The 25,327-nt window shown below is 43.0% G+C and overlaps 1 protein-coding gene across 1 annotated transcript in view; it reads left to right on the top strand.

Annotated features, from left to right (window-relative positions):
* LOC118375872 (ras-GEF domain-containing family member 1C-like) overlaps nucleotides 1-24,651 on the top strand; it is a 52,421-nt gene extending 27,770 nt beyond the window's left edge. Inside the window, exons 2-14 of the mRNA XM_035762501.2 lie at nucleotides 4,538-4,776; nucleotides 4,907-5,029; nucleotides 5,232-5,369; nucleotides 6,253-6,477; nucleotides 8,477-8,551; nucleotides 10,557-10,655; nucleotides 13,560-13,662; nucleotides 13,765-13,844; nucleotides 14,902-14,997; nucleotides 15,161-15,256; nucleotides 15,360-15,483; nucleotides 17,567-17,639; nucleotides 22,165-24,651. Of these exons, the coding sequence (XP_035618394.1) occupies nucleotides 4,549-4,776; nucleotides 4,907-5,029; nucleotides 5,232-5,369; nucleotides 6,253-6,477; nucleotides 8,477-8,551; nucleotides 10,557-10,655; nucleotides 13,560-13,662; nucleotides 13,765-13,844; nucleotides 14,902-14,997; nucleotides 15,161-15,256; nucleotides 15,360-15,483; nucleotides 17,567-17,639; nucleotides 22,165-22,225 (1,521 nt within the window). The 5' untranslated portion in view covers nucleotides 4,538-4,548 and the 3' untranslated portion in view covers nucleotides 22,226-24,651. The remainder of the gene's footprint in view (nucleotides 1-4,537; nucleotides 4,777-4,906; nucleotides 5,030-5,231; nucleotides 5,370-6,252; nucleotides 6,478-8,476; nucleotides 8,552-10,556; nucleotides 10,656-13,559; nucleotides 13,663-13,764; nucleotides 13,845-14,901; nucleotides 14,998-15,160; nucleotides 15,257-15,359; nucleotides 15,484-17,566; nucleotides 17,640-22,164) is intronic.
* The last annotated feature ends 676 nt before the right edge of the window (nucleotides 24,652-25,327 follow it).

Below are 25,327 nucleotides of genomic sequence, written 5' to 3'. Positions count from 1 at the left end.
GGAAGAGCGATTTGCGACCAAGCTTTAACTTCCTGACTGATGTCTTGAGATGTTGCTTCAATATATCCACATAATTTTCCTACCTCTTGATGCCATCTATTTTGTGAAGTGCACCAGTTCCTCCTGCAGCAAAGCACCCCCGCTGCTTCATGGTTGGGATGGTGTTCTTCGTCTTGCAAGCCTGCCCCTTTTTCCTCCAAACATAACAATGGTCACTATGGCCATCAGACCAGAGGACATTTCTCCAAAAAGTACGATCTTTGCCCCTATGTGCAGTTGCAATCCTTTGTCTGGCTTTTTTATGGCGGTTTTGGAGCAGTGGCTTCTTCCTTACTGAGCGGCCTTTCAGGTTATGTCGATATAGGACTTGTTGTACTGTGGATATAGATCATTTTGACTCCAAAATGACACAATACATTGTTTACCATTCATTTCTATTGGGCACAAAATAATCTGTATAGTCACCAAGCTTGATGTAATCATTGCGTGCTATAAATATGGTACCAAATACTACATTTTTGTCTACTTTAATACACAAGTTTGGACACACCTACTCATTCCATGGTTTGTCTTTATTTTACTCGTAGAGACGGATGATGAATTTTATGAATAATAATAATAATAATAATGGTGAACGTTTGATCTCCGTATGTGTGGTTCCCACTGTGAAGCATGGAGGAGGTGTGATGGTGTGGGGGTACTTTGCTGGTGACACTGTCAGTGATTTATTTAGAATTCAAGGCACACTTAACCAGCATGGCTACCACAGCATTCTGCAGTGATACGCCATCATATCTGATTTGGGCTTAGTGGGATTATCATTTGTTCTTCAACAGGACAATGACCCAACACACCTCCAGGCTGTGTAAGGGCAACATTGCCAAGCAGGAGAGTGATGGAGTATTGCATCAGATGACCAGTCCTCCACAATCACCCGACCTCAACCCAATTGATATGGTTTGGGATGAGTTGGACCGCAGAGTTTTTAATTGTTTTATTTTACCGTTATTTAACTAGGCAAATCAGTTAAAAACGAATTCTTACTTTCAATGACGGCCTAGGAACAGTGGGTTAACTGCCTTGTTCAGGCGCAGAATGACAGATTTGTACCTTGTCAGCTCGGGGATTCATTCTTGCAACCTTTCGGATACTAGTCCAACGCTCTAACCACTAGGCTACGCTGAGTGAAGAAAAAGCATCCAACAAGTGCTCAGCATATGTGGGAACTCCTTCAAGACTGTTGGAAAAGCATCGCAGGTGAAACTGGTTGAGAGAATGCCAAGAGTGTGCCATGCTGGCATCAATGCAAAGGGTGGCTACTTTGAAGAATCTCAAATATAAAATATATGTTTTAAATGTTAAACATATTTTTAAATATTTTTTTTACTACATTATTCCATATGTGATATTTCATAGTTGTGATGTCTTCACTCGTATTCAACCATGTAGAAAATAGTAAAAATACAGAAAAACCCTTGAATGAGTACGTGTGTCCAAACTTTTGACTGGTACAATATATACAGCACATTTGGAAAGTATTCAGATTCCTTGACTTTTTCCACATTTTGTTACGTTACAGCCTTATGGATACATTTTTTCCCGCTCTTCAATCTACACACAATACCCCATAATGACAAAGAAAACCTGTTTAAAAATCTAATTTAATCACATTTACGTATGTACTCAGACCCTTTACTCAGTACTTTGTTGAAGCACCTTTGGCAGCAATTACAGTCTTCTTGTGTATGACGCTACACTCTTGGCACACCTGTATTTGGGGAGTTTCTCTCATTCTTCTCTGCAGATCCTCTCATGCGCTGTCATGTTGGATGGGGAACATCGCTGCACAGCTATTTTCAGGTCTCTCCAGAGATGTTTGTTCGGGTTCAAGTCCGGGCTCTGGCTGGGCCCCTCAAGGACATTCAGAGGCACACTCCTGCGTTTTCTTGGCTGTGTGCTTAGGGTCGTTGTCCTGTTGGAAGGTGAGTCAGGTCCTGAGTGCTCTGGAGCAGGTTTTTATCAAGGATCTTTCTGTACTTTGCTCCGTTCATCTGTCCCTTTCTCCCAGTCCCTGCCATTAAAATGATCCCCACAGCTGCCCTCACCATGCTTTACCCGTAGGGAGTTGCGGGGGCCCCTTGCGTGGTGGCCATGTGAAACTGCGCTACGCCACTGTGTGTGTGTGTGTGTGTGTGTGTGTGTGTGTGTGTGTGTGTGTGTGTGTGTGTGTGTGTGTGTGTGTGTGTGTGTGTGCGTGTGTGTGTGTGTGTGTGTGTGTGTGTGTGTCTGTGTGTGTATGTATCGGTAGAGGAACAAAGGGAAGCTGAAGGCTTGGAGTGGAAACTTGAGACACCCGTCACGATCTCGCACGGCGGTGTCTGCTTGACCTCTCACCTCCGAGGCAGTAGTGACACCAGTCAGTCAAGAAGATCCGGTGGGAGAGAGGGCAGCCAGCTAAACATGACCTTAGTTTTCAGTATATTGTGATAGGAATCCTACCACTCCATTGCTCCCAAATAATTTTGCACAGTCGTTCATATTGCCATTCAACGCTCAGAATATGCTCAGATGTGTACTTTTCAATGATCTACATGGGAAAGTGAATGGATTTGAATGCTTTTGAACAGTCCCTGCCCTGAAGGGCCATTTTGAGTGTATAGGCTAGCTATGCTTCATTTATACTGTAAATATTGATCTCTCCCTTCTCCTATGAAAGTCAATAGGACAAGAGATCTGCTTTGTCTTCTCCTGAACACAGTGAAAATCCTTGTCACACCCAGTCCAGCCTCACTCACACTCTCTCTCTCTCTCTCTCTCTCTCTCTCTCTCTCTCTCTCTCTCTCTCTCACTCACTCACTCACTCACTCACTCACTCACTCACTCACTCACTCACTCACTCACTCACTCACTCACTCACTCACTCACTCACTCACTCACTCACTCACTCACTCACTCACATGGAGATTGCTGCTGTTGTGGCACTGTGTGGTACTGGCACTCTGTTTGTTTAGGCTGCTTGTATACATTTTGAGATTGGGTAGGCAAAGCAGGAAGACCAAGCAATGTTTACATCTGAAAGTCCTCTTCTTTGCTCTGCCAAAGGTTTCACCGTTGGCACTGCGTGTTTACTGACTTTCTCTCTCACCACTGCTGGGGAATAAGACACTGGCTGTGGGTTTGTTTTTCAAACAGTCTAAAGACATTATTTTTCATAAGAAAGCCCATGGTCACGGGGTCAGGGAGAGACTGCAGATAGACTTGCTCGGCCGCACCTTTTTGTTACCTGATGCCAGTGACCCCGCTCCTGATGCCAGTGACCCCGCTCCTCCACTCTCTCCACTGGCTTCCAGTTGAAGCTCACATCCGCTACAAGACCATGGTGCTTGCCTACGGAGCTGTGAGGGGAACGGCACCTCAGTACCTCCAGGCTCTGATCAGGCCCTACACCCAAACAAGGGCACTGCGTTCATCCACCTCTGGCCTGCTCGCCTCCCTACCACTGAGGAAGTACAGTTCCCGCTCAGCCCAGTCAAAACTGTTTGCTGCTCTGGCCCCCCAATGGTGGAACAAACTCCCTCACGACGCCAGGACAGCGGAGTCAATCACCACCTTCCGGAGACACCTGAAACCCCACCTCTTTAAGGAATACCTAGGATAGGATAAGTAATCCTTCTCACCCCCCTAAAATATTTAGATGCACTATTGTAAAGTGGCTGTTCCACTGGATGTCATAAGGTGAATGCACCAATTTGTAAGTCGCTCTGGATAAGAGCGTCTGCTAAATGACTTAAATGTAAAAAATGTGATTCACAATAAATACCTGGAATTGGCATGCTATTGTTCTTCCTTCTTTGGAGGCTGCTTAGTTTATAGCTAACACTGACTAAATCAGTGTCATACCACCATCTATTATCTCAATATAATATTATTCATTAGTGTCTATTGTGGGCTAAGAAGTCCCATGGTGCCATAATGCAGTCTTGATGTGGGCCTACCCTTCCTGATCTCTATAACACCTCACTTTAATATATCTGCTCCAGTGTAAGTGCTTATTCTCACTACAACTACCTTGTTGGCCCATTGAGAGGGATGTGTTGAATTTTTAAAAAAGTGTAACAGAGCACGGTCTAAGAGCAGACAGAGAGAGAGAGAGAGAGAGAGAGAGATGAGGGTTGAGAGAGAGAGATGAGGGGTAGAAAGAGGACACGGAAAGCTTTCTCACGGCAACGGTCTCCACGGCGATGGTGTGACCCACATATCCCTTCTCTCTCGTTGTCCTCGGAGACGGGGCAGCTGTTTTGGGGCGGGGCGGATTGTAATGGAAGGAGTGTGTAGTGTAGACTGAACTAGAGATAATGCTCTGACCGAGAGGGTAAACATCTTGCCTGCTCAATGTGATATGGCAAAAGGAGAGAGAATGCCTGTGTTTGTGGTTGTGTGTAGTTGAGTGGGTTTGTGCGGTATCTGTCTATATGTATATATCTGCCATGCATGTGTGTCTTAAATAGCCCTCATCCATTACACTTTCACTCTCAAGCCAGGAGAGGAATGCCCCAGACTGTGTGCCCAGCAGCAGGCACCATGTTCACCCCCAGTGGCTTCAGCCCCCACCTGGCCTCCACCTGCTCTGAGGCTGACCCGGTGATCGAGGATGAAGGGGGCCCTCAGGAGGCCCGGGGGCCTGGGGCTTGCCTGGCCGAAGGACCCCCCATCACCTCCGCCTCCCTGGACACCCTCATCCAGCACCTTGTGCCCACCACAGACTACTACCCAGAGGTAAACAACTATTAGAGGGCCAGTGTTCTATCCTGGTTGTACTGGCCACAGCATCAGTAGTAGAAATAGGAATAGTAACAGCAATAGTAATGTTAACGATAATGAAAATACTTTGTGTTTCCCTCCACAGAAAGCCTATGTGTTTACGTTCCTGCTGAGTGCTCGTCTGTTCATCTCTCCTCCTGAGCTACTGGCCAGACTCTGTGAGACCTGCATTAAACAACAGCAGCTGGACCAGAGTCCACTGGACATGGTCAGTACACACACACTGACAACACACACACCTACTGACCACTTATACACAGAGTCCTCTCAACACATTCAGTACTGCTCACACACACATACACAGTCCCTCAACACACACAGCCACTGCTGATCACTTCTACATGCCTACTGAAAGCTGTCCTTCCCAGTGTCTCTGACTGTGTCTTCTTCTCCTGCGTCCCCCCCCCCAGGCTAAAGTGAGGAAGTTTGGTCCCAAGATCCTGCAGCTGCTAACAGAGTGGACAGAGACGTTCCCCACAGACTTCAGAGAGGAGAAGATGGTGGGCCTGTTCAAAGACATTATCCACAGGATAGCACCCTGTGATGAGGTGAGGAGGAGAGGAGGGAGGAGGGAGGGAGGGAGGGAGGGAGGGAGGGAGGGAGGGGGAGGGAGGGGGGAGGGAGGGAGGGAGGGAGGGAGGCTACCCTCTATAGTCTCAAAGACGAGACTGAGAGCAGGGTGAAGGGGTGTGGTGCTCTGAATGTACAAAACAGTGCAATGTTATACAATCCTGTTCCACTGCATTACAGGTGAGAGAGTGGGATAGGGAGAGAGTGAAGTGAAAGAGAGGAGGGACAGAGAGAAAGAGAGAGGAGAAGAGAGAACAAGGGGAGGGGTTTTGCCATTGGCTCTGCAGCCTCAGGGAAAGAGAGAGAAGAGATGGATGATGATGATGGAGGTAGAGAAAGGGATGGACGATGGAGAGCAGGAAGGGGGGGAAGTGAAAGGAGGTTGGATGCGAGGGAGGAACAGGGATGTAGAGAGAGAGAGCGTGAGGAGGCTAATGGTGATGAATGTGCAGTTATTTGTGGCTGCAGAGCAGAGCTGGGCCCAGGCAGTGTTCTCACTCTGGGTCATTTATGGCACGCTGTGGGTGATTTACTGAGACCCGACCTGTTGGCACCAACCAACAGCCTACAGCCACACAGCTCAGTGGGGGCTGGACACACATACACACACTGGGGGGAACACACACATGTTCATGCACACAGAAGAAACAATGGTGTGAAAGGTCTGGGAAGATGATGATGATGATGATGATGATGGAGTCTGGGAAGATGATGATGATGATGATGATGATGATGGAGTCTGGGAAGATGATGATGATGATGATGATTTTTGTTATCTCCTGATGATGATACTAATATTGAACATCCTTCATATGTTTATGATCATTATTAGTTGTCTAGTCATTACAATGTCCTCCCCAGGCGTACTGGAAGACACTGAGTCAGGTCCTGCAGACCCTGAACCAGAAGCTTGCAGCCATCGCCCAGGGAGAGGAGTGCATCGTCAAAGTGAATGCCTCCTCGGTATCCTCAATCTCTGACAAGCTGGTGGCCTTCAAGACCAAGTCTCCACCCATCCAGAAGGAAATGCTGTCTATCTGCAACGACCCTTACACACTTGCACAGCAACTCACCTATATAGAACTGGTAAGGAGAGGGGGAGGAAGGATAGGACGGGAGGTGGGGGTTAAATAGAGGTCATGGAGGGAGAGAGAGAGCGTGAGAGAGAGAGAGAGAAAGAGAGAAAGAGATGAAGGGAAGTGGAAGGGGAAAAGAAGGAGAGAGAGAAGCAGAGATGAAAGAGAATGAGAGAAGGGTGTGATGTAAGGGAGAGAGATGATGAGAAGGGTAGAGAGAGATGACACTAAGAGAGAGAGAGAGAGCAGAGGGGAGAAAAGAACAGACACAGCAATAAAGCCTAGATTAAGATAGCTGTAGAATCAAAAGAGAGAAAGAGGGAGAGGAGAAAGAGAGAGAGAGAGCACTGAAATCTTCCAAACAGCCCAGAGGACAGCTAGTTCTCCCATTGGCTTGATTAGCAGCTAACTATTCCAGTATTAGTTTTAAATGCTCCCCTGTTAGCTCTAGTCTACAGCTGACTAACAGGCATAGGAAAAGGTGCTCTAAAGACACATGAACAGACAGGGCTGAGCAACAAATGATTGGAGGAGGACGACCCACTCTCACTGATTGAGTGATGTGTGTGTTTATGTGTATTGGTGTGTGGGGGTGTTTTTATGCGTTTATGTGATTCTGTGTCTGTGTGGGGGGAAGGGGGGCGGGGGTTGTGTGTCTGTTTGTCTGTCCATCCATGTGGGTCGGTGTGTGTGTGTGTGTGTGTGTGTATGTGGGCGGGGTGTGTGTGATTGTAAGGGCCGTCTTCTGCAGGCCTGAGTAAGCATGTGCTCTCATCTGATAAGTATGACATCATCTCAGAAGTCAGTGGTTTGCCCGAGGCATTTAACAAAGGGAATAAAACCGCAGTGGATATATGCGACCTGACAGCGTTACAATCCACAGCACACACACACACACACACACACACACACACACACACACACACACACACACACACACACACACACACACACACACACACACACACACACACACACACACACACATCCTGGCTAATGTGCAATCTCTCAGACGTACTGTAAAACTGACAAACTGTAAAGTGCTTATCACAGTACCGAAATGCCTGCATTCTGGCATTCACTGAGTCCTGGCTGACAGAACAGGATCGAGACGCTGAATTAGAAATCGACGACTTTGGGGTTCCTGTGCTCCAGGACCGTGATGCGAAGGGTATGGTTAAATGAGATCCAGAAGCTCTCACTGTGCTCCAGGACCGCGAAGCACAAGGGTATGGTTAAATGAGATCCAGAAGCTCTCACTGCCACCAAATGCAGACTCTTATAGCTGGTGAGCTAGTGGAGACCGATGGCCGATACAAATATATCTTGGCCCTTTCCTTGACAGCAAACTTGAGTTTTGAGCCCAATGTGTATGCTATCTTCCCAGGGGAACTCTTTTACAGATCGTTCATTGCATCCATTTTTACATTCAATATGATCTGCTGTTTCGGTAATCTAAACTTAAAGAGTAAGAACAGGCTGGGTAACATTGTGAAACAAAGTAGTAGGATCGTTGGTATGAACTGAACCTACCTTTTTTTTTTGTTTACCTGTATCAGTCATAAGTCGTATGTAAGGCACAATCCATTCCATCCCCCCTGGGGATAATAAGGACTACTCTACACGCACATTTGCACAGCTATCTGTGCTGTGGACTACCACGCCATGCTTGGATTCTTTATTAATGTTGCCCTATGTCTATGCCCCTATGGCTGCATTTACACAGGAAGCACAATTCGGATCTGTTTGCCACTAACTGGTCTTTTGACCAATCAAATCAGATATTTTGTCAAAAATTGGGGGAAATGTCAGAAATGGGCTGCCTGTGAAAATGCAGCCAAAGTAAACGGGTGAGCTAATGTAGCTGCATACCAGGGGTCATCCGTTAATTCAAGGACATGTGATATCTTGTCGATGATTCATGACTTCCTGTATTGATTGGCTACCATTACTGATATTCATTTTAATATCCATGGCCATGTCGCTATGCTCTGCTCTGTGTGTTTCAGGAACACCTGAGTCACATCGGCCCTGAAGAGTTTGTACAAGCCTTTGTTCAGAAAGACAAACTGGATAGCACTCAGGTATAGTATACGGCACTTTGTCAGTGGAAATAACATTACAATATACTGCTGTGTGAATCATTTTTTGGCCTTTTGAAAAGAGTGTGAGAGAGAGAGAGAGAGAGAGAGAGAGAGAGAGAGAGAGAGAGAGAGAGAGAGTGCGTTTCAGCATCACTAATTAGAAGGCAGTTCTATAGGGCCACTCAGGGGCCAGCAGGTCACTAAGGCCCCGCTCTGCCTGGGGCTCACTTTAATGATGATGACTGGACACAACACACAGTCACATACACACAGTTGCACGCACGCACGCACGCACGCGCATACACACACACACACACACACACACACACACACACACACACACACACACACACACACACACACACACAAAGTTATTTTTATCTCTCCATCTCTCTTGCACACGCTCCTTTGCTCTCTTTCATTCTTTCAACTTCTCTCTCTTTATTTGCCTGTCTTTTGATGCTTTCTTGCTCTCTGTGTGCTTCTCTCTTTTTCTCTCCCTCGCTGCAGTAATTGCCCTATTTCCATTGTCTCTGCCAGCTGCTGATGACATTAACACAGGGAGGGGGTGGGTTGGTGGGTCTGTCTGTCTGTCTGTCTGTCTGTCTGTCTGTCTGTCTGTCTGTCTGTCTGTCTGTCTGTCTGTCTGTCTGTCTGTCGTTAGATAGATGCCTCCATAACATCAGACAAAACCCCTATAGCACCTATAGCTTCAACCCAGTCAGCCCACTGGGCAAACACACTGGTTGAATCAACTTTTCCACGCCATTTCAATGAAATGACGTTGGACCAACATGGAATAGATGTTGAATTGAGATCTGTGTCCAGCTATAACTTATATTATCATGGTGAAATCGTTTCCACTTTCGATCCACATAAAATGACAACAATGTACTCCTTTAATGATCATTGAGGGTCTGAATCAGACTCAATGGTGGAAGAGAAAAAGGAAGGAACCCATTGAGACGCAGCGTTAACCGAGCCTGTGCACTTGGGCAGATACTGTGTGTGACTGTGTGAGAGCGAAGTCGAGCATGACGCTCATCTCAATATCTGCGGCGCCGCTCGTGGCAACACCATTTCGCCGAGTCTACCTTTAAACATACAATGAAAACGGCAACAAACAACAACAAAAAACACATCATTAAGAGATGATCGGCCCACAGAAAACATTTACACCTCTCGTCAACAGTTTTGCGACAGAGTTTTAAACTCACTAAGGGGCACTAGTACAGCGAGGTGAGGGATTTCTTACAGACTGTTCCATGTCTCCGGTGCACATTGGGAAAAGGCAGTCTTGCCTAACTCGGAAAGGACCCTGGGGACTTTAAGTAGCTACCACCTAGTAGACCAAGTCTGGTAACTGCTAGTGGTGATGGAGAGCAGGCTACCAAGGTAGAGAGGGAGTTTACTCAGAAGGGTCTTGTAGATAAACACATACAAATGTAGCTGCGCATGTAAAGCGAGGTCCAGCCCACCATTTGATACAAGATGCGATGGTGGGTTTGCAACGTGGCATTTGAAACAAAACACAAAGATGCATGATAAGCTCAGTTCAGTCTCTTTAACACAGAAGAGGCTGCATGCGTATACAATTAGTCACTATAATCAATTACAGAAAGAAACTGGCTTGAACAAGCTTCCTCCTAGCCTCAAAACGGCCGGCAAACCTTGTTACGAAAATTTTAAAAAACAATTCCAGTTTAAGCTTCCTCACAAGATTATCTACACGAACTTTGTAAGACAGCTTATCGTCCAACCAAAGACCAAGGTATTTGTATGATGACACCTTTTCAATGGGTGTGCCCCAGACATCAAAATGCTAACCTTCTCTGGCTGAGAGGGAGCTCTGGTAAAGGTCATGAAGTAGACTTAACATGGACTTAGTGTAAGTCAATAAAACACGGACTTAAGTCCATGTTAAGTCTACTTATCACAAGTCTGGATAGGTGGCCTAGTAAGGTGACCCTCTGTGGTCCTGATTGTGTGCTTGTGTCTCTTGCAGCCGTGTTTCAGTGAGCAGAAGAAGAAGACCACTAACTTGGAGGCTTATGTCAGGTGGTTCAACAGGCTGTGCTACCTGGTGGCCACTGAGATCTGCATGGTAAATGATTTCACATGTTATTCTCATCTTCGTTGTGCAATGTAGCATTACTACCCTCAGATCCCCATTGGGAGTAACATTACTACCCTCAGATCCCCATTGGGAGTAACATTACTACCCTCAGATCCCCATTGGGAGTAACATTACTACCCTCAGATCCCCATTGGGAGTAACATTACTACCCTCAGATCCCCATTGTGAGTAACATTACTACCCTCAGATCCCCATTGGGAGTAACATTACTACCCTCAGATCCCCATTGGGAGTAACATTACTACCCTCAGATCCCCATTGGGAGTAACATTACTACCCTCAGATCCCCATTGGGAGTAACATTACTACCCTCAGATCCCCATTGGGAGTAACATTACTACCCTCAGATCCCCATTGGGAGTAACATTACTACCCTCAGATCCCCATTGTGAGTAACATTACTACCCTCAGATCCCCATTGGGAGAGTAGATCCCCATTACTACCCTCAGATCCCCATTGGGAGTAACATTACTACCCCTCAGATCCCCATTCAGATCCCCATTGGAGTAACATTACTACCCTCAGATCCCCATTGGGAGTAACATTACTACCCTCAGATCCCCATTGTGAGTAACATTACTACCCTCAGATCCCCATTGTGAGTAACATTACTACCCTCAGATCCCCATTGGGAGTAACATTACTACCCTCAGATCCCCATTGGGAGTAACATTACTACCCTCAGATCCCCATTGTGAGTAACATTACTACCCTCAGATCCCCATTGGGAGTAACATTACTACCCTCAGATCCCCATTGGGAGTAACATTACTACCCTCAGATCCCCATTGGGAGTAACATTACTACCCTCAGATCCCCATTGGGAGTAACATTACTAATCCCCATTACATTACCCTCAGATCCCCATTGTGAGTAACATTACTACCCTCAGATCCCCATTGGGAGTAACATTACTACCCTCAGATCCCCATTGTGAGTAACATTACTACCCTCAGATCCCCATTGTGAGTAACATTACTACCCTCAGATCCCCATTGGGAGTAACATTACTACCCTCAGATCCCCATTGTGAGTAACATTACTACCCTCAGATCCCCATTGTGAGTAACATTACTACCCTCAGATCCCCATTGGGAGTAACATTTACCCTCAGATCCCCCCTCAGATCCCCATTGGGAGTAACATTACTACCCTCAGATCCCCATTGTGAGTAGCATTACTACCCTCAGATCCCCATTGGGAGTAACATTACTACCCTCAGATCCCCATTGGGAGTAACATTACTACCCTCAGATCCCCATTGTGAGTAACATTACTACCCTCAGATCCCCATTGGGAGTAACATTACTACCCTCAGATCCCCATTGGGAGTAACATTACTACCCTCAGATCCCCATTGTGAGTAACATTACTACCCTCAGATCCCCATTGTGAGTAACATTACTACCCTCAGATCCCCATTGGGAGTAACATTACTACCCTCAGATCCCCATTGTGAGTAGCATTACTACCCTCAGATCCCCATTCAGGAGTAACATTACTACCCTCAGATCCCCATTGGGAGTAACATTACTACCCTCAGATCCCCATTGGAGTAACATTACTACCCTCAGATCCCCATTTACATTACCCTCAGATCCCCATAGTGAGTAACATTACTACCCTCAGATCCCCATTGGGAGTAACATTACTACCCTCAGATCCCCATTGTGAGTAGCATTACTACCCTCAGATCCCCATTGTGAGTAACATTACTACCCTCAGATCCCCATTGTGAGTAACATTACTACCCTCAGATCCCCATTGTGAGTAACATTACTACCCTCAGATCCCCATTGTGAGTAACATTACTACCCTCAGATCCCCATTGTGAGTAACATTACTACCCTCAGATCCCCATTGTGAGTAACATTACTACCCTCAGATCCCCATTGTGAGTAACATTACTACCCTCAGATCCCCATTGTGAGTAACATTACTACCCTCCGATCCCCATTGTGAGTAGCATTACTACCCTCAGATCCCCATTGTGAGTAACATTACTACCCTCCGATCCCCATTGTGAGTAGCATTACTACCCTCAGATCCCCATTGTGAGTAACATTACTACCCTCAGATCCCCATTGTGAGTAACATTACTACCCTCAGATCCCCATTGTGAGTAACATTACTACCCTCAGATCCCCATTGTGAGTAGCATTACTACCCTCAGATCCCCATTGTGAGTAACATTACTACCCTCAGATCCCCATTGTGAGTAGCATTACTACCCTCAGATCCCCATTGTGAGTAACATTACTACCCTCAGATCCCCATTGTGAGTAGCATTACTACCCTCAGATCCCCATTGTGAGTAACATTACTACCCTCCGATCCCCATTGTGAGTAGCATTACTACCCTCAGATCCCCATTGTGAGTAACATTACTACCCTCCGATCCCCATTGTGAGTAACATTACTACCCTCAGATCCCCATTGTGAGTAGCATTACTACCCTCAGATCCCCATTGTGAGTAGCATTACTACCCTCAGATCCCCATTGGGAGTAACATTACTACCCTCAGATCCCCATTGTGAGTAGCATTACTACCCTCAGATCCCCATTGTGAGTAACATTACTACCCTCAGATCCCCATTGTGAGTAACATTACTACCCTCAGATCCCCATTGTGAGTAAAATTACTACCTTCAGATCCCCATTGTGAGTAGCATTACTACCCTCAGATCCCCATTGTGAGTAACATTACTACACTCAGATCCCCATTGTGAGTAGCATTACTAACCTCCGATCCCCATTTTGACTGTGAGGCAGTATACTTTCTTCCCAGAACTGGGCCAAATATATTTAGTTTTGCATCTAATTTACATCCAGTATATCTCACGACCAGCTTGTTTATGTATCCTCTCAGCCTGCTAAGAAGAAGCAGAGGGCCCAGGTGATTGAATTCTTCATCGATGTGGCCAGAGAGTGCTTCAACATCGGCAACTTCAACTCCCTCATGGCCATCATCTGTGAGTGTCTCGGCTGTATCCCACACGATACAAGATCATACACTGATATTTGGCAATATACTGTATATACTATATACATTTGACATGTGTCTGCTACTCTAGCTGGTATGAATATGAGTCCTGTGTCTCGGCTGAAGAAGACCTGGGGGAAAGCCAAGACTGCCAAGTTCTTCATTCTGGAGGTACAACTCACTAATATAGAACAGTATGTCCTTGGTAGAATATGGAGAAAACACTTTACCTGTCTATTAATTTTGAATTTAATGCGGGTTGAACTTCCTGATTTGGCCTCGTTTTTAGGCTTGGTCATTAAGAAATGCAGCAGCTATGACTGGAGCTAAACGAGAGTTGTCTTGGGGGTGGGTGGTTTAATATGCTTGTCTCTTGTGTGTTTGTTCGCACGTGGTAAGCGTTTGTACATTCACTCTAACAAAACAGTACACAATTAAGGTCACTCACCCCTCTAAATAACTTGAAATAGTCTAACCAGGTCTTGTCTTGAAGTTGCCTAGGCTAGTTAGTACCAGCCAACCTCTTTCGCCAATTAGCTTCAGCCAGCTGGTGTGCGACCAGGGCAAAGTGGGTTTGACATTGGAAAGCCTATATAAATTACACAATTTAAATGGGACAATATTTTCATGTTTCTCATGTTTCAGTTGTCATATTAAATGCTTTCAATATTTGTACATGAATTTTTACAATTCATAGTTGGTTTGAGGTTTTTAAGTCATTGAAATGTGGACCTATTGACCTTTTAACATATTGTCCCATGTGCATTGTGAAATGTAATGCTAGTCCCTAACTAACCCCATAGGGATATCGAATGTCATACCAAATTGACCATGGGCATTACGTTCAGGTCACACACTGCGTTACAAATGGATGATTACTTGGATGCTGCCAGTCGTAAGCATGTGGGCAGGATTGAAATAAACCCATGCCAAGGAAAACTGTTACGGTACCCTTCATTCCGTGACATTTTTTAATAATCTTACAAATCTCTGTTTTGGACGAGACTGTCTTTACTACCAAAATCATCCGATTTACACTGTGTAGTCAATTTGGGCACTAGAATAAACGTTTCTGACTCATATAGATGCCACATAGGCCGTTTTCAAAATGAGAAGTTTCTTTTTAAGGGCAAGTCAGTCTTTAAAAACATGGTTTTAGTGCCACAATAAAGTGGGGCCAATGCTTATCATGGACAACATTGTAATGCTATGTTGTTCTCCCATACAGCATCAGATGGACCCTACTGGAAACTTCTACAACTACAGAACAGCACTGAGGGGAGCTGCCCACAGGTCCCAGACTGCTAATAGCAACAGGGAGAAGGTAGCCTACAGTTCAACCCAGTATTCTCTATTTCATCTAACTCTGACCTAAACTTTTGGACTCATCTGACTCACCTGACCCAGTTTCTTGTATCAAAACCCAGTGCACTAAACTTTAAATGAATATTTTTCTATATCTCTCTTTCTATCTCTCTTTTTTTTAGATTGTGATTCCCTTCTTCAGCCTACTGATCAAAGATATCTACTTCCTGAATGAGGGATGTGCCAACCGCTTGCCCAATGGCCATGTTCATTTTGCGGTAAGGCTACAAATATTATACTGATACTTAAAAATGTAGGATTTTCTTTTATTCTCTCTCGCTCTCTCTAATTGGGCGTGTCCTTTGTTAATTTTGTTTTCAGAAATTTGTGGAGTTGGCTCGTCAGGTGGGCGAGTTTATGACGTGGAAACAGATGGAGTGTCCATTTGAGACAGACAGGAGCATCCTACACTACCTCCACACCGCTCCCATCTTCAGTGAGGATGGTAAGACACACAGTCGCACCTAACATGATGATATAAAAAAAATATGTTTTTGCAGCACGAGCAATCATTGCTTCAACATTTCTCTATTGAAAATGAGCAACTTTTTATAATCTGGGGGATTTTGATTGGCAGCACCACCTAGTGGGAATTGTTTTGTATTACTCCAATCAGAGCACAGATATTGGTAAGGTGATCAGTCTGCCGTTCAAATTTTTGGGGGGGAAAACATGGTGGCTGTTTTGAGATGTAGTGAGAGAAAATCATCTCCCGTTATGAAATTAAATGTTAGCCATGCACGTCTAAAATGTTTCTTCACTATAATATTTGATCATGATACATTATTACATACATACAGTGTTCAGTTTCATGTTTATCTGACAAGAATATCCACGCTGGGGTGCATGCTAATCGCCCATGTATAGTCAATGTGACAAACTGTCTAAATTACATTGTTACCTAGCTATACCCATTTACGTTTTTTTTTTTTTTTCATTTTTTTTTTGTATGTTTAACTAGCTGGCGAGCTAGTTTAACCGGTGCTGTACTGCACCGCTGTAACTCTGCGTTATGTGTGGTTGATTGAGACTATAGACGTGGACTTTGGAGATCAGGTAGTTTTAATCAAGCAGAACTCACTCTCTGCATCCTGCATCTGCATCCAAAAGGAAATAAAACATTTGTAGAGCACATATGTTCTGAGAATCGCCTCTTTCTACAACAGATGCACAATAGGAGGGACTGGGATCATTCGAGGAGCGAGCCATCGTTCACACATACAATAGCCTCCTAATACCTTAGCTAGCTATTAACCACATGCTGAATTCAGAAGGTTGATATCATCCTAAACAGTACAATTACAAGTGCATCTTAACAATACCATCCACTTATGAGTAACCTCTAAATATACAACATTATTCATGAACAAAACACTGTGTGTATGACTTTGTACTTAAAAGAATCAAACTTTTCTGAAGACAGAAAAAGCGTGCCTACCTCTCATAGTGCATCAAAATGATTTAAGCACGAGCACGCAGGGCAAAACGTAAGTACACACTCCCCTTCTCCGAGGATGCGGGCATGCATAACAAATCAACACAACATATTAATATATGAACCTGGTGAAATTCACATAGTACTTTAACAACTGTTACACTAGCTTAATACCATTCACATCTTTCTAGCTTATGATTATGAAGTTAAGACTGCTAAATCTAGTCTTTATCTTTATGTCTGCATTGCCATTTACTTGACTGGCAGCAGGTTGGGTGGATGAACAGGGCAGAGACGACATCTCTTTGTTGCTTGATTGTTAGCTGATTATTTTTAGTACAGCTGTGGCAGTCAACAGGCAATAACAAACTATAGGAGATAAGCAAATAAATGGGGAGATAAAGATTGGAATTGATCTACAGTGGCTTTGGTACCCTTCCCGAGATCTGTGCCTCAACACAATCCTGTCTCGGAGCTCTACGGACAATTCCTTCGACCTCATGGCTTGGTTTTTGCTCTGACATTAACTGTCAACTGTGGGACCTTATATAGACAGGTGTGTGCCTTTTCAAATCATGTCCAATCAATTGAATTTACCACAGGTGGAGTCCAATCAAGTTGTAGAAACATCTTAAGGATGATCAATGGAAACAGGAGGCACCTGAGCTCAATTTTTGAGTCTCATAGCAAAGGGTCTGAATACTTATGTAAATAAGGTATTTGCAAAAATGTTTTCATTTTGTCATTATGGGGTATTGTGTGCAGATTGCTGATAATTTTTATTTATTTAATCCATTTTAGAATAAGGCTGTAATGTAACAAAATGTGGGAAAAGTCAAGGCGTCTGAATACATTCCGAAGGCACTGTACGCTTTATATGAAATATATTTTTCATGTCTATGTTACACATAGCTCATCAATGCTCCAATGTCTACAAAACTGCTCTGCAATATTCCCCCCCCAGAAATTCTAGTATCATCATTTTTACAGTTCAAAATTATAGTCACACATCACAGTGAATACACGGCTGAAACTGATACAGAGTATCAGATTTGAATATGTAATTGATGCTTTCTTTTTCTGTCATCCCTAGGACTCTATCTGGCATCCTATGAGAGTGAGAGTCCAGAGAACCAGGTGGAGAAGGACAGATGGAAAGCACTCAGGTAAGACAGATATCTCTATTTATATACTATATGTATATATAAATATATATGTATGTATGTATATATAAATATATATGTATGTATGTATGTATGTATGTATGTATGTATGTATGTATGTATATATATATATATATGTATGTATGTGTGTATATATATATATAAATATATACTGTATGTATGTGTGTATATATATATATATATATACATACAGTACAAAGTATTTAGTCAGCCAGTATGTGAAAGTCTACTTCAAAAGATGATAGTGCCTGTAATCTTCATCATATAAATCAACTATGACAGACAAAATGAGAGAGAAGAAAATCCAGAAAATCACATTGTAGGATTTTAATGAATTTATTTGCAAATTATGGTGGAAAATAAGTATTTCTACACACATACACACATACATACATACATACATACATACATACATACAAAATATTTAGTCAGCCAGCAATTGTGAAAGTTCTCCCACTTCAAAAGCATGATACATACATGTAATTTTCATCATAGGTACACTTCATACATGACATACAAAATGAGAGACAGAACATACATACATCACATACATTTTTAATACATTTACAAATTATGGTGGAAAATAAGTATTTCATACATACATACATACATGCATGTATTTCTACATACATACATACATACATACATACATACATACATACATACATACATACATACATACATACATACATACATACATACATACATACATACATACACTGAGTGTATAAAACATTAGGAATACCTGCTCTTTCCATGGCATAGACTGACCAGGTGAATCGAGGTGAAAGGTATGAACCCTTATTGATGTCACCTGTTACATCCACTTCAGTCATTGTAGATAAAGGGGAGGAGACAGGTTAAAGACATATTTTTAAGCCTTGAGACAATTGAGACATGGGCCGTGTATGTGTGCCATTCAGAGGGTGAACAAACAAGACAAAACGGGGTATGGATGTAGGTCCCAGGCGCACCGGTTTGAGTGTGTCAAGAATTGCAATTTTCCGTGTGTATCAAGAATGGTCCACCACCCAAAGGACATCCAGCCAACTTGACACAACTGTAGGAAGCATTGGAGTTAATATGGGCCTAGGTCTGTTGCTGTGACTGTATTACCGCCATACCGGCAGTCAAATTCCACATGACCGTTTAGTCACGGTTAAGCACATTGCTTATATTTACCTTATCCTACCTCATTTGCACATACTGTATATAGACTTTTTCTACTCTATTATTTACTGTGTTTGTTTATTCCATGTGTAACTCTGTGTTGTTGTTTGTGTCGAACTGCTTTGCTTTATCTTGGCCAGGTTGCAGTTGCAAATGAAAACTAGTTCTCAACTAGCCTACCTGGCTAAATAAAGGTGAAATAAAAATAATAATATTCAACAGGAGTTTAACCTACCTGGCATTAAAATTAACCATGGGGAAAGCTTCCTCCATTCGCTATTTAAGTGCATTTCGATACAGGTGCATAAAAATCGTCCATTCTAAATCAAAACAAATGTCACACATATTATTTAGTATAATGTAAAGACAATATTAATCAAGAAAAGTCTGATGTGTGACAATATTAGCCTATCACTTGTGAATGATATATTATCACTTGTGAATGATGCATAAGGAACAATGCCTTTTTTTCCCCAACTTTTTCTAATCACAGTTACACACCTCATGTAGCCTAGCCCATAAAAAAAGTGTTTTGATGCGAGTGGTTGTATTAATTTGGGATCTATCGCATCTCACAACTCTCGCAGACTATGTTTGGAATATTTATTCCTCGCACAGTATAGAATAGGTCGACTTTTGTATCATGGGGGATAGTAGATTGACATAGGCTAGTGCTTTTGCTGTTCGTTAGGCCTACTCATCTTGACGGCTGACGAAATATAAATGTGGACTGTTCTTCCAATTTGCACCTCGGAATTGGATAAGGACGCACGTAGTCGTGTCCCCGATGTGTCTGGCTTCATCTGAAGCCTGTGAGAAAGACCGGAGGATCGTTTCTGACTCATATAGTCTGAGAGTGACTGAGAGCCATGCGAGCGAGAGGGTTTCCGATTGCGCAGCGCACTCCGGGAAACAAAAGGAATGGATTTTTTTTAAGGGTGCATTACGGCCACAAAGGGGATGCCGCCGCCGTGAAATTGGAGGCATTATCAAGTGCTTGTCAAATTGTGAATGAGAGACTGATGAAGTGTGTACAGCCTGCGCAAAACACAAAGCAGAACTCATGCCTTTCAAGAGACCTTTTTTCAAATCATCATTACAATCTCATCATGCAGCCATACAATGTATTTAAAAAATCTAAACATATAGCCCAACGTTTGTAAAGTTACATTAGCAACTCTAAATTAAGCATATAGGAGAACCTATTTCTTTGTTAACCGCTCAACACAGAATAGCTGCATGTGTGCACTCCCTCAAATCGTTTGGAGACAATATTTATAGTTTATTCAGCTTTGTTCAATTGTATTCTTCATACTATAAAATAATATAAAATAATGCCACGGATTGATAAGCAAACGTGTCTGCTAAATTAACTAGTGTAGCCCACAGCCATTTGGCATAGCCAGATCAGGACCTAACATAAGGACAACTCAGAGTATGCTATTCTGTTCTTCTGAAACAGACTACATTTTCTTCATGTCATGCTTCTTTAGACCTGTCTAAAATACATCATGGATTTATTGTGAATGTGTAGGCTATATTACATGGGTTTATTAGACTTCAAGCTATCTCCTGAAGTCAGGAGATGCTAAATATGATATGTTAATTACCGGTCAATTACCATGAGACCGACCGTTATTTGCTTGACAATCATCGACTGACGAAATTTCATGACCGCCACAGCACTACACGGGCCAGCGTTCCTGTGGAATGCTTTCAACACCGTGTAGTCCATGCCCCAACGAATTGAGGCTGTTCTGAGGGCAAAAGTGGCACCCTTCCCTCCCCCCCCAAAGACAATACTTTGTAGAGACACCTTTTGCAGCAATTATAGCTGCATGTCTCTTGGGGTATGCCTCTATAAGCTTGGCACATCTAGCCACTGGGATTTTTGCCCATTCTTCTTGGCAAAACTGCTCCAGCTCCTTCAAGTTGGATGGGTTCCGCTGGTGTACAGCAATCTTTAAGTCATACCACCGATTCTCAATTGGATTGAGGTCTGACCTTTGACTAGGCCATTTCAAGACATTGAAATGTTTCCCCTAAACCACTCAAGTGTTGCTTTAGCAGTATTCTTAGGGTCATTGTCCTGCTGGAATGTGAACCTCCATCCCAGTCTCAAATCTCTGGAAGACTGAAACAGGTTTCCCTCAACAATTTCCCTGTATTTAGCGCCATTCCTTCAATTCTGACCAGTTTCCCAGTCCCTGCCGATAGAAAACATCCCCACAGCGTGATGCTTCCACCACAATGCTGGATGGTGTTCTCGGGGTGATGGGAGGTGTTGGGTTTGCACCAGGCAACGTTTTCCTTGATGGCCAAAAAGCTCAATTTTAGTCTCATCTGACCAAAGTACCTTCTTCCATATGTTTAGGGAGTCTCCCACATGCCTTTTGGTGAACACCAAACGAGTTTGCTTATTTTTTTCTTTAAGCAATGGCTTTTTTCAGACCACTGTTCAGTAAAGCCCAGCTCTGTGGAGTGTACGGCTTAAAACGGTCCTATGGACAGATACTCCGATCTCTGGTCTTTGGTCTCTTTGTTGCCTCTCTGGTTAATTCCCTCCTTGCCTGGTCCATGAGTTTTGGTGGGCGGCCCTCTCTTGGCAGGTTTGTTGTGGTGCCATATTCTTTCAATTTTTTTATAATGGATTTAATGGTGCTCCGTGGGATGTCCAAAGTACCTGATATTTTTTTATAACCCAGCCCTGATCTGTACTTCTCCACAACTTTGTCTCTGACCTGTTTGGAGAGTTCCTTGGTCTTCATGGTGCCGCTTGCTTGGTATTGCCCCTTGCTTAGTGGTGTTGCAGATTCTGGGGCCTTTCAGAACAGGTGTATATATACTGAGATCATGTGAAAGATCATGTGGCACATAGATTACACACAGGTGGACTTTATTTAACTAATTATGTGACTTCTGAAGGTAATTGGTTGCACCAGATCTTATTTAGGGGCTTCATAGCAAATGGGGTGAATACATATGCACGCACCACTTTTATCTTTTTATTATAATTTCGTTTTTAAAGCAAGTCATTTTTTAAATTTCACTTCACCAATTTGGACTATTTTGTCTAGGTCCATTACATGAAATACAAATACAAATCTATTTCAATTACAGGTTGTAATGCAACCAAATAGGAAAAACGCCAAGGGGGATGAATACTTTTGCCAGGCACTGTATATAAAATACATGTGTTATTATTATTATTATTATATAGCCTAATGAGTGACATAGTCAGCTCAATCAAATGTGAAATGAAAAGCCGCAGTTGTCAAATCGTATTTTGTCGTACCTTATTTAAACCACCTGTGTCTTTCCTCCTGTCTTTCTCCAGATCTAATATTCTGGGGAAGACAAAAGAGTTAAAAGAGCTAAGAGAGCACCATGGCAGCTAACCCTCAGGCCAGCCCAGCGAGGGAGGGAGTCGGTGTACTGCACTACAACAAACTGTGAAGGAGCCTAGCTGGTACTTAGGTGTTTTTCTACACATGAAGAATAGAAATGAGGAAACAATCATGATGAACAGGATTCATCACCAACATGACCAGTAAAAACAAGAAAAGAAGAACAAACGTCAACAAGTGGTGAAAAGTGAAGCTATCATGGACACTGACTGGAGTATAAGGCCATGGTTGGACTATTGTACATTGGCTACATTGGGTACTGTATATTAGTGAGGGATAGATCTATCCCTCCATCTTGTTGCATATTTACTCTTTGGGCTCATGTTTGCTACCAGAGTGTTCAGTTACAGTGACAGGGAAATCTACTGCTTTTTTAAATGAAATTCCTACTGAAATTGTTGTTATATTATCGTATTTCTCTATCCTTTCTTTCACTCCCCCACTTCCTCACTCCCCTTCTCTCTCTCACACCCACACCTTATTTTTGTTGTGAAAGTTTTCTATTGTACTGTACGAATCTGGTAAAAGTAAGAGTTACTATGATGTGAAGGGCACTGGCTTGCCCACTTACTGGCTTGCCCACTTACTGGCTTGCCCACTTACTGGCTTGCCCACTTACTGGCTTGCCCACTTGTGTTTGGTCCTCGAAAGACTACTAATGATGACTACTATTGAGTACTTGCATTGACTGGAGAAGCCTACAGCATTATATCATTCCACATACAGTACATAAATACATAGACTATATAGTGTGTGTCTGCAGGGCTGGCTCCAGGCATTAGCGGACGCTTAGGGCACGCGGTCGCTAGGGGGCCCCTGGCCAAAACATTCTGAAAATGTTTGGTGAACTCCATCGGGGTCTTAACTTTCTATTGATAGTTAAACTAGTATAATACACCAGGTGCAATTTAGAAATGTGGTTGTGCATCAACAGTGTTTCTCTTGTTATGTCAGTCACTCAATTACCTGACAATTAGCCATCCCAATGTTTTGATTGGTAGTAAGTCTAGCCAGCTATCTAAACTTGTAATAATCATGGCTGAATAATGACCGGGCATGTGCCCAGAGGCCCTGATCTCCAGGGGACCTCCACTGATTTTGTTAGTCATTATCACTCAGATATCATATTAACATGTCATTATTCATGGAAAAATATGTAGAATTGCAGGAAATGTGCTTTAAAACTGCTAGCCTTTCTCTCCGCCCCATTGGAAAATGGGTAGAATTGCATGAAATTGGGTGTAAAACTGTAAATGTTTTCACTGCGCCATACTCAAAATGAGTATAATTGCATTAAATGTGTTGTAAAATTGCACAATTTTCTCTCCGCCCCATGGTAAAATGTGTATAATTGCAAGAAATGAAATTCAAAGCAGACATTTTCTCTCTGCCATCAAGAGGGGAGCAACTAAAATGTTTTGCCTCTCTCTTAGGGCCCCCAAAAGGCTAGATTCAGTCGTGTGTGTGTGTGTGTGTGTGTGTGTGTGTGTGTGTGTGTGTGTGTGTGTGTGTGTGTGTGTGTGTGTGTGTGTGTGTGTGTGTGTGTGTGTGTGTGTGTGTGTGTGTGTGTGTGTGTGTGTGTGTGTGCGTGTGTATAATTCCCTCATCTCATTACATTTGGATGAGTTGTCAACTATTGTGAAATCAACAAAAAATGTCACCATGTCATTGGATTTAGGTTAAAGGTCAGGAGAAATCCAATGAGTTTTCCACATTGATTCAACATCATCACATATATTTTTTTGTTGTTGATTGAAATGCTGTGGAAACAACGTTGATTCAACCCGTTTTTGCACAGTGGGCAGGGTATTCTCATCGCCATGTATTAATCTACTGTACCTGTACATTTTAGGATTGGGGGCGCTTGGGGATATCAGTGTTGTTTACTCCTATGTGAAAATGAATTGTGCCATGAAAACGAAAGCAAAACAATCAATCATGTCCAGAGCCAGGCCTGTGTATAGATTGTGTATATATGACTACTTTTCCCATGTCGCCCCTGACATCTTTCTGCTCTCCAGGAAGTAGTCTCTCTCTGACTGATGTTCAGTTGTCTGATATTTATGGAGATTTCTGTAATGACAGATGTATTTGGTTTTGTTTTGTTTTTATTTTATTGTATTCCTCTATTGAAAACAAAGTCTTCTAAATGGCATGCTAAAGACAGTGTTTTAAAGGGGCATTATATGTAAGGTTTCACCAATGAAATACTGGAGGGATTATTGACCACTTTGGAATATGAGCTGTGTGATTCCATGTTGTTAAGAGACAGTTCGGATTCATTTTCATATGATTGATGTTCAAGTGATGCATTTATAGCCCTTTCCTTCTTTAAACAACAATCTCTCTCTCTCTCTCTCTCTCTCTCTCTCTCTCTCTCTCTCTCTCTCTCTCTCTCTCTCTCTCTCTCTCTCTCTCTCTCAAAACAGTTTTGAAATTGTTTTGAAATAGTCATTTAACTCTTCCCCTACCCAGTTGCCTACACCCATGTCATGCCACACTGTGTGCTGTCCTGTAGGATCAGGAGTTATCCAAGGTAGTTGTTTTCAGTGCAGTGTTTTCAGTGAAGTGTGTGTGCGTGTGACACCCTGAAGCAGGCAGATCACTGATACCATTTTATTTACTGGTCAGATTACAAGATTCTGACTTAAATAAATGGCTTTTAATAAAATGTAACCCTGCTCAATGTGTTGATTTCATAGTACTGTCGGTCCATAGGCCTCGCCTACATTGAAGTCTAATAAAAATCTAAATGTTCAACATGTTATGCACCCAGATCTACAGGAGGGCACGTTGTGATAACACCATTTTAGTAGCTACTATTGCCCACGGAGTGAAATAATGTTCATCACTTCACACATATGTTCAAAATAAGGAACTTGAGTTGACCATGCCAGAGACGATGAGGGTAAGAATACGGTAAACCATAGAAAGGAGGAAGTAGTAAAGCTCTTGTGTTCATTTTAGGGACTATTTATGTGCATGTACTCTTGGCTGTGTGAAAAAGGGATGTATATTATCACCTTTTGGCTGAATGACAAATAGCATCTCGTAGTGTTTACCTTTGCTCTTCTCACGTCTTCCTCTCCACCA

This window comes from Oncorhynchus keta, chromosome 4 (assembly GCF_023373465.1).
Source record: "Oncorhynchus keta strain PuntledgeMale-10-30-2019 chromosome 4, Oket_V2, whole genome shotgun sequence".
Taxonomy (NCBI): domain Eukaryota; kingdom Metazoa; phylum Chordata; class Actinopteri; order Salmoniformes; family Salmonidae; genus Oncorhynchus; species Oncorhynchus keta.
The sequence above is the reverse complement of the archived record's forward strand: the minus strand, read 5'-3'. Positions and strand labels throughout refer to the sequence as shown.